The sequence below is a fragment of the Anomaloglossus baeobatrachus genome, chromosome 3 (genome assembly GCF_048569485.1).
Source record: "Anomaloglossus baeobatrachus isolate aAnoBae1 chromosome 3, aAnoBae1.hap1, whole genome shotgun sequence".
Classification (NCBI taxonomy): domain Eukaryota; kingdom Metazoa; phylum Chordata; class Amphibia; order Anura; family Aromobatidae; genus Anomaloglossus; species Anomaloglossus baeobatrachus.
In genome coordinates this window covers 7,713,658-7,723,928 of record NC_134355.1, presented here as the reverse complement: position 1 = coordinate 7,723,928, position 10,271 = coordinate 7,713,658, and the positions used below count along the sequence as shown (strand labels likewise).

The 10,271-nt window shown below is 48.3% G+C and overlaps 1 protein-coding gene across 1 annotated transcript; it reads right to left on the bottom strand.

The window, feature by feature from the left end:
• Positions 1-7,492: 7,492 nt before the first annotated feature.
• LOC142294858 (alpha-1,6-mannosyl-glycoprotein 2-beta-N-acetylglucosaminyltransferase-like) lies at positions 7,493-9,991 on the bottom strand. Its single transcript, XM_075337912.1, has one exon. It carries the CDS (start codon positions 9,741-9,743, stop codon positions 8,475-8,477), a length of 1,269 nt encoding a protein of 422 aa, XP_075194027.1. The 5' UTR covers positions 9,744-9,991; the 3' UTR covers positions 7,493-8,474.
• Between the last annotated feature and the right edge of the window lie 280 nt (positions 9,992-10,271).

The window sequence follows — 10,271 nt, the reverse complement described above, 5'->3', positions numbered from 1 at the left end:
TCAGGGCTTCTAGAGTCACCGCACACAGTCGTATCCAGGACATGGGCTACAAGTGTCGCTTTCCTTGTGTCACCGCTCATGACCAATAGACAGCACCAGAAGCGTCTTATTTGGGACAAGGAGAAGATCTGGACAGTTCTCCGTGTCCAAGGTATTATTTTCAGAGGACAGTAAATTTTGCATTTCATTTGGAAATCGGGGTCCCAGAGTCTGGAGGAAGAGAGGAGGCCACAATCCAAGCTGCTGGGGTCTGGTGTGACGTCTCCACAATCAGTGATGGTTTGGGGGGCCGTCATCTGCTGGGGTAGCGCCACTGTGCTTTATCAAGAGCAAAGTCAGCGCAGCCGTCTACCAGGACATTGTACAGCTCTTTCTGCTTCCCTCTGCTGACAAGCTGTTTAGAGATGGAAATGTCATTTTCCAACAGGACTTGGCCCCTGTTCACACTGACAAAAGCACCAATACCTGGTTTACTAACCACAGTATCACTGTGCTTGATTGGCCAGCAAACTCGCCTGACCTAAACCCCATAGAGAATCTATGAGACACCAGAGCCAACAATGCAGACGAGCTGAAGGCGGCTATCACAGCAACCTGGGCTTCCATAACACCTCAGCAGTGCCACAGGCTGATCACCTCCTGCCACATTGCCGCAATGATGCAGTAATTCATGCAAAAGGAGCCGTGACCAAGTATCGAGGCATTTACTGCACAGACTTCTCAGGAGGCGCCAACATTTCTGAGTGTGACATCATGTTTTCAGTTGGTTTTATATAATATTCTAATTTTTCAAGATAATGACTTTTATGGCTTACAGCCAATGAAAACCTAATCATCAACATTAACAGAAATAAACACGTGAAATAGATCCCTCTGTGTGTAATGACTCTATATAATATATAGGAATAGATCCCTCTGTGTGTAATGACTCTATATAATATATAGGAATAGATCCCTCTGTGCGTAATGACTCTATATAATATATAGAAATAGATCCCTCTGTGTGTAATGACTCTATATAATATATAGGAATAGATCCCTCTGTGTGTAATGACTCTATATAATATATAGGAATAGATCCCTCTGTGCATAATGACGCTATATAATATATAGGAATAGATCCCTCTGTGCGTAATGACTCTATATAATATATAGAAATAGATCACTCTGTGTGTAATGACTATATATAATACACACATGAAATAGATCCCTCTGTGTGTAATGACTCTATATAATATATAGGAATAGATCCCTCTGTGTGTAATGACTCTATATATAATACACACATGAAATAGATCCCTCTGTGTGTAATGACTCTATATAATATATAGGAATAGATCCCTCTGTGTGTAATGACTATATATAATATATAGGAATAGATCCCTCTCTGTGTAATGACTCTATATAATATATAGGAATAGATCCCTCTGTGTGTAATGACTATATATAATATATAGGAATAGATCCCTCTGTGTGTAATGACTCTATATCATATATAGGAATAGATCCCTCTGTGTGTAATGGCTCTATATCACGGGTCCCCAATTCCAGTCCTCAAGGGCCGCCAACAGTGCATGTTTTCATGATTTCCTTAGTATTGCACATGTGAGAATTTAATCACCTGCACAGTTGATGATTCCAACACCCATGTAATGCTAAGGAAATCCTGAAAACATGCACTGTTGGCGGCCCTCGAGGACTGGAGTTGGGGAACCCTGCTCTATACGATATATAGGAATAGATCCCTCTGTGTGTAATGACGCTATATAATATATAGGAATAGATCCCTCTGTGTGTAATGACGCTATATAATATATAGGAATAGATCCCTCTGTGTGTAATGACTCTATATAATATATAGGAATAGATCCCTCTGTGTGTAATGACTCTATATAATATATAGGAATAGATCCCTCTGTGTGTAATGACTCTATATAATATATAGGAATAGATCCCTCTGTGTGTAATGACTCTATATAATATATAGGAATAGATCCCTCTGTGTGTAATGACTCTATATAATATATAGGAATAGATCCCTCTGTGTGTAATGGCTCTATATCATATATAGGAATAGATCCCTCTGTGTGTAATGACGCTATATAATATATAGGAATAGATCCCTCTGTGTGTAATGACGCTATATAATATATAGGAATAGATCCCTCTGTGTGTAATGACGCTATATAATATATAGGAATAGATCCCTCTGTGTGTAATGACTCTATATAATATATAGGAATAGATCCCTCTGTGTGTAATGACTCTATATATAATATACACATGAAATAGATCCCTCTGACTCTATATAATATATAGGAATAGATCCCTCTGTGTGTAATGACTCTATATAATATATAATAAACACGTGAAATAAAGTGCCTTGCAAACGTATTCGGCCCCTTTATTTTTTTTAACCTTTTCCCACATTTCAGGCTTCAAACATAAAGATAAAATGTGAATGTTCTGGTGAAGAATCAACAACAAGTGACACAATTGTGAAGTTGGATGAAATTTATTGCTTATTTTAAAGTTTTTTAAAAAATAATAAACTGAAAATGGTGGCGTGCAATATTATTCATCCCCTGTAAGTGAATCCTTTGTAGCGCCCCCTTTTGCTGCGATTACAGCTGCAGTCTCTTGGGGTATGTGTCTATCAATTTTGCACATGGAGAGTTGAAATTCTCGCCCATTCTTTGTAAACAGCTGGAGCTGAGTGAGGTTGGATGGAGGCGTTTGTGAACAGCAGTTTTCAGCTCTTTCCACAGGTTCTCGATTGGGTTCAGGTCTGGACTGTGACTTGGCCATTCTAACACCTGGATACGGTTATTTGTGAACCATTCCATTGTGGATTTTGCTTTATGTTTGGGATTATTGTCTTGTTGGAAGACAAATCTCCGTCCCAGTCTCAGGTCTTTTGCAGACTCCAACAGGTTTTCTTCAAGAATGGTCCTGTATTTGGCTCCATCCATCTTCCCATCAATTTTACCATCTTCCCTGTCCCTGCTGAAGAAAAGCAGTCGCAAACCATGATGCTGCCACCACCATGTTGGACAGTGGGGATGGTGTGTTCAGGGTGATGAGCTGTGTTGCTTTTATCGTTTGGCATTGTACCCAAATAGTGTGATTTTGGTTTCATCTGAGCAGAGCGCCTTCTTCCACATGTTTGGTGTCTCCGGCGGCTTGTGGAAAACTTTAAACAACACTTTTTATGGATATCTTTGAGAAATGGCTTTCTTCTTGCCACTCTTCCATAAAGGCCAGATTTGTGCAGTGTACGGCTGATTGTTGTGCTATGGACAGACTCTCCCCCCTCAGCTGTAGATCTCTGCAGATCATCCAGAGGGATCATGGGCCTCTTGGCTGCGTCTCTGATCAGTCTTCTCCTTGTGTGAGATGACAGTTTGGATGGACGGCCGGGTCTTGGTAGATTTGCAGTGGTGTGATTCTCCTTCCATTTCTATATGATCGCTTGCACAGGGCTCCTTGGGATGTATGTATATACTATGTATATACTATGTATATACTCCTGTATATACTCCTTGTAGATGTTTAAAGTTGTGGAAATCTTTTTGTAACCAAATCCGGCTTTAAACGTCTCCACAACAGTATCCTGGACCTGCCTGTTGTGTTCCTTGGTCTTCATGATGCTCTCTGCCTTTTTTTGTATGATTCAGATGCCACACAAGTTAAATGAATGAATGTTGTCCCTTGTACAGGATTAGGAGCCCACATATTGTCATATTGTGACGATCATCTGACTCAAATTATCCATTCGCCTGGTTTTGTCTTTATAGGTGGGTGTGTGTTTGCATTCTGAACTCTCAGCAAATTTTACAGCCCATTATGTCTTTACCTAGAGGTGATTTTTGTTCCTTCCTTCCTTCAATGTAAAATATTTCACTACTATGTACATACAACCCGTGTAATTGTGTGCTTAGATTGTGACGATTGGTCTAAGGGTATGTGCACACGTTGCTTTTTACCTGCTTTTTCTTCTGCGCTGTTTAATGCCAAAATGGATGTGTTCTTCTATTCAAGCAAAGTCTATGGGAATTTGGGTTTCTTGTTCACACTATGTTGTTCAAAATGCTGCCTTTTTGTGGCAGAACTTTGGTCAAAAACTCAGCTTTGCAGTGCAAAACCCAAATGGCAAAAACAATTGACATGTTGCTTCTTTGAAAAGCTGAGTTTTTGACCAAAGTTCTGCCACAAAAAGGCAGCATTTTGAACAACATAGTGTGAACAAGAAACCCAAATTCCCATAGACTTTGCTTGAATAGAAGAACACATCCATTTTGGCATTAAACAGCGCAGAAGAAAAAGCAGCAAAAAAGCAGGTAAAAAGCAACGTGCGCACATACCCTAAACGTGTCTGACCAATTAATGTAATATTGCGAACAGACGTTTTAGAAAATGATGCCTTGTATATAATAGCACTGTACATTTATTGTAAATTCACTATGTATTTCTTTATTATCTTAGATAAATCATACCCTTGAAAAAGACCACAAAAAATATGGTCGAAACGTTGGGTGATGAGATTTAATCTATTCTGCACAAAAAACTCAGAATAAAAATTACACAAGCAGCAAAACTTTTTTTCCCTTGTCTTCATTTTATAAGTGTGCCAGAGTTATCTTATTGATGTATATACAGCAGTTTCGATGTCTGCTGGGTGATGTATATACAGCAGTCTCTGTGTCTCCTATGTGATGTATATACAGAAGTCTCTGTGTCTCCTATGTGATGTATATAAAGCAGTCTCGGTGTCTCCTATGTCATGTATATACAGCAGTTTCAGGATCTCCTGTGTGATGTATATACAGCAGTCTCAGTGTCTCCTATGTCATGTATATACAGCAGTTTCAGGATCTCCTGTGTGATGTATATACAGCAGTCTCAGTGTCTCCTATGTCATGTATATACAGCAGTCTCTGTGTCTCCTATGTGATGTATATAAAGCAGTCTCGGTGTCTCCTATGTGATGTATATACAGCAGTCTCGGTGTCTCCTATATCATGTATATACAGCAGTTTCAGGATCTCCTGTGTGATGTATATACAGCAGTCTCAGTGTCTCCTATGTGATGTATATACAGCAGTCTCGGTGTCTCCTATGTCATGTATATACAGCAGTTTCAGGATCTCCTGTGTGATGTATATGCTTTAGATGTCGTACTGCCGAGATTGATAAATGTAAAGTGATCTGCGATGACTTTCCCAGTGTGAGGAATCTTGCAGTATAATATACATTTATATATGGGACATCTTACTGCTGCGAGATCTTTACAGATCTCATTGCAGAGTTGACGGCTCTTCAGGCAGACGCAAATCTGGAAAAGCAGCTCCAAATAGCATCATCATCACCTACCATTACACTGAGGAGAAGCCGCTCCGGGCGTCGCATTAGGGAGGAGGTAATAAAATATTCGACCGAATATCACAGGATAATTCTTATGTTGATCATTTTTTTTTTAGAGCTGCAAATGTTATAAATGTCCCCTGGAAATCCTCCCCATCCCTGGTATAAGTGAAAGTGCGGAACATGGGGCCCTGAAGAGACAGATGCGGGGTTTAATGTTCACACTCCACAGACACTGCAGCGGAGCGGGAGACACTGATCATAATGGGGTCCTAATGGGGCAGAGAAAATAATAAATATCCGATGGTGAGTGGCGGGGGGGGTTCACTTCAGACAGTCGCTTCTTGCCATTACTTGCAGCCTCCTCCCTGCAGGACAGGTCTGGTAATTTGTATGTGCAGTTCTGTAAATGACCACAGGGTGGCAGCAGCACACCACTTTACGATGTAGCAGCTCGGCTGCCCATCTGCAGCAGCACATCGCCATCTTGTGGTCACTCACAAACTGGCGCTATCAGTAGAATAGAAGCTGCAGGCCCTTTAAGAATTAAGTTTTCCGACTTCACATTTTGCACTTATCAGTTTCAGCCCAAAATTAATAAGTGGCCCCAAAAGTTACAATATAAACAATGAAAAACCTAAAAAAAATGTGAAAAACTTTATAGGAGGAATGGTGGGTTCTGTGGATCAGCACTGTGGGGTCTTATATACCTTAGACTGTGAGCCCCAATGGGGACAGTGTTGCCAATGTATGTAAAGCGCTGTGGAATTAACAGCGCTATATAAATGAATAAATATTATTATTATTATATATATAATAATCCCTGTAATAGGGCGAATCCCCCGCACCTACCTTTGTGGGGTGTTTGCTGAACCCCTCGACCGCACTAATCACTTTACTTACAAATAGGGGAAATTTACTAATTAAGGTCCTGTGTTTTGCTTCCTATTTTATGAAGGTGGCCCCGGATGTGCGTGCGCCGGGATCGCCGAGCGGAAGGACCGGGAGAGACAGACACTCAGCACTCGAGAGGCGGATAATAAACTTTATATTTCCTTCAATCAAGAATTTAATTATAAAATCATCTGTAATTTAAGCACAAAGCAAAAAACAACTGAGGCTCCTGACACTTTACAGGCCACATACGGCCGGTGGCCACTATTCTGCCCGCCCTGGTGGAGGCACGAGGCTCCGGACACCTCACTGCTGGCAGCGGCTCCTGCTACAGACGGGCGGCTTCACGTATCTGCACTGACGGTACAGAGGCGCAAGCACCAGCGGATGGTGTACGGCCGGTGGTCACTATTCTGCCCGCCCTGGTGGAGGCACGAGGCTCCGGACGCCTCACTGCTGGCAGCGGCTCCTGCTACAGACGGGCGGCTTCACGTATCTGCACTGACGGTACAGAGGCGCAAGCACCAGCGGATGGTGTACGGCCGGTGGTCACTATTCTGCCCGCCCTGGTGGAGGCACGAGGCTCCGGACGCCTCACTGCTGGCAGCGGCTCCTGCTACAGACGGGCGGCTTCACGTATCTGCACTGCCGGTACAGAGGCGCAAGCACCAGCGGATGGTGTACGGCCGGTGGTCACTATTCTGCCCGTCCTGGCGGAGGCGCTCAGTAACGTCCCGTCTGTGCAGGATGCCTGGTGCCGGCTGAGTGGTGGCATCATATATGGCAGTAGCGGCAGGCACCATCACCATGACTGAGGCATGAGACGCACACACCTCGCGCCTCTGTGGTAGCACCAGCGCCTGGTACAACAGTCCGTGTAATAGTCTCCACCTCTGATGTGACGGAGGCGCGGGGCACCAAATGCCTCCGGAGAATGAAGCGTCAGACTCAGGCTTTGGTACATTTAGGGTCTTATATAATAGGCGCCAGTGATAAGACGGAGGCGCGAGGCACGTACCCCCCGCCTCAATAGCGTCACCCAGTAAACAGATTACATTTCATAAGTGCAGTTAAGAAGGGACGGCTGATATGAGGGAGGAGCGGCCCACCCTCCACCGCGGCCTGCGGCCCACCCTCCACCGCTCCCAACCCTCCACCGCGGCCTGCGGCCCACCCTCCACCGCGGCCCACCCTCCACCGCTCCCACCGCGGCCCACCCTCCACCGCCCACCACGGCCTGCGGCCCACCCTCCACCGCGGCCCACCCTCCACCGCGGCGCCTTCAGCGCAGAGTAAACAGTAATATTTAGTATGTGCACAAGAGGCGCGAGGCCGCGGAGATCTGTCAGCACGCGGTGTGTGGCTTCAGGCAGGATTTGATGACACCGGCCCACAGACAGGAGGGAATGCTGGGAAACTGGTGCAGCAGAATGTGGTGTAGCCGGAAGAGCAGACACCGATCCTGCCCCAAAACAGGACCGACCGGCTGCTCATTAACCCCTACAGCACAGGAACGGTGCCCGAGAGACACCAAAAGAGAAAGACAGCAGGGGGTATTAGTGCCCTCCTCCCAGCAAAGAGGTCAAGTCACCGGCATACACCGCTATGTGGTACTACAACTCCCAGCATGCCCTGACAGCCGCACACCAGTGTGTTGGGTTTGGACTGCGGACTCAGATATGGCAGTAATATCCTCGTTGGCTCCGCGCTGAGAGAAAGCGGAAAAGTCACAAGGAAATCATTTACATTCATTACATTTACTTCTTTTCCCGGAATAATCCCAGATGTTGGCTCCGGCGCCGTCCGTTAGGCACGTGGCATAAGCGGCAGGTCCGGGCCACGCGCCGTCCGTCAGGCACGTGGCATAAGCGGCAGGTTCGGGCCACGCGCTGTCCGTCAGGCACATGGCATAATAAGCAGCAGGTCCGGGCCACGCGCCGTCCGTCAGGCACGTGGCATAAGCGGCAGGTCCGGGCCACGCGCTGTCCGTCAGGCACATAGCATAATAAGCAGCAGGTCCGGGCCACGCGCCGTCCGTCAGGCACGTGGTATAAGCGGCAGGTCCGGGCCACGCGCCGTCCGTCAGGCACATGGCATAATAAGCAGCAGGTCCGGGCCACGCACCGTCCATCAGGCATGTGGTATCATAAGCAGCAGGTCCGGGCCACGCGCCCGATCCCCTGATCCCTGAGTATGGAGGTTTGGTCACTGTCAGCTCAGAGCCGGGCATAGGACTGGCACAGTGTGTGGTCCCTGATGTCCCCCCAGCCGCCATTCTTCATGGGCGGGGGGTTGCGCACTTCTTGTTGCCGGCTGGCTATGGTCATGGTCTTTGGGAAGAGTTGGCCGCTCAGTTCCCGCACTTTTGCCCGCAGAGACTGGGAAGCGGCGTCGATATTGGAGCAGGGCCCGGAGCGCCCGCACATGCCGCCGTCCTCAGGGTTGGGGGGCAGTGTGAGCACTCGCGGCAGGCGGGCAGACAGCACCTTCAGCGGGTGTGCCAGGCAGGCGGCAGACACGTGCTGTAAGCTCCAGTCCCAGTTGTAGTCGTCGTAGGTGCAGAACTCCGCCAGGCAGCCCATCAGCTGGTAGTACGTCTCTCGTGGCACGGTGAGGGCAGTCCGGTGCCGTGAAGCCACAAAGTTGCTGAGTTCCATGTGCTGCGGGTCCGGGGTGGTCTCCGGCACACTGATGCCCCCCAGGCTCAGCATATGGCAGCCGTCTTCTTGGCATTGTTTCTGCATGAGCCTCAGCACGTGGAGCCAGTCCGGCAGCAGGTAGCTCCCCTCCTCCAGGAACAGGATGTGCTGGCTGTGCCCGCTCACCTCCCGCACCCGCTCCCAGGTGAAGTGCAGCTTCCACCACCAGTGGTGCTTGTCTTGGGTGTAGACGGCCTCGCGGTAGTGCCCGTGGCTGTCCGGGTACTCTGCGTTGGTGCAGCCCTTCAGCAGGGCAGACTCTTTGGGCATGTCCCGTGGGCAGTCGGCTGGGTCAGTGCCAGGAAACTCATCTGGATAGAAGCTCAGACTGTACGGGAAGTAGACTGGCAGCACCCGGCAAAAGTCTATGGCTCTCATGGCCTCGGTGGCCTCCGGGCACGGCTGTTCCATGCTCAGCACCAGCAGGAGGCGGCCGGTGGCACCGGGTCCAGCGCTCTGCAGAGACTCTGCCAGTAACTGCAGCCGGGAGCCACTGCCCGGCCCTCCGCGGACCTGCACCACCACCACCAGCTCCGGCCGCCCAGGAAACACTTCAGCGTTGAGCACCGGCTGACGCAGGTTGTTGCGGTACGCGGCCAGTCTCATCTGTAGCGGAGTACCCCGCGGCAGCCGGAAACCGGACGGGTCTCTCTTCTCATCGGAGAGCGGCTCTGTGGGTAGAGGGTCATCCAGCCGCGAGGATGTGAGCAACAGCCAGGTGCCGAATGCCATCCCCAGGAACAGCAGCAGGGCGGCGATCTTCTTCTTGTGCAGCGTCAACCGCATGGCAAGCGCTGAGCACCAACGGGGGAGGGGACCTCTGCTAACAAGTGCGCCCTGTCCTGCCTGAGCCGAGCCTCACCCCCTGCAACCGCCCCGTGCCCAGGACCCAACTATACGGGCACAGACCCCACTATATACTCCACAGACCCCACTGTACGGGCACAGACCCCACTATATACCTCCCGTATACTCCACAGACCCCACTGTACGGGCACAGACCCCACTATATACCCCCCGTATACTCCACAGACCCCACTATATACCCCCCGTGTACTCCACAGACCCCTCTATATACCCCCCGCATACTCCACAGACCCCTCTATATACCCCCCGTATACTCCACAGACCCCACTATATACCCCCGTATACTCCACAGACCCCACTATACACCCCCCGTATACTCCACAGACCCCACTATATACCCCCCAGACCCCACTATATACCCCCCGTATACTCCACAGACCCCACTATATACCCCCTGTATACTACACAGACCCCACTGTATACTCTACAGACCCTACTGTACGGGCA

Excerpts from the sequence above, each read along its gene's own strand:
- LOC142294858 (XM_075337912.1), bottom strand. The coding sequence starts at position 9,743 with ATGCGGTTGACGCTGCACAAGAAGAAGATCGCCGCCCTGCTGCTGTTC.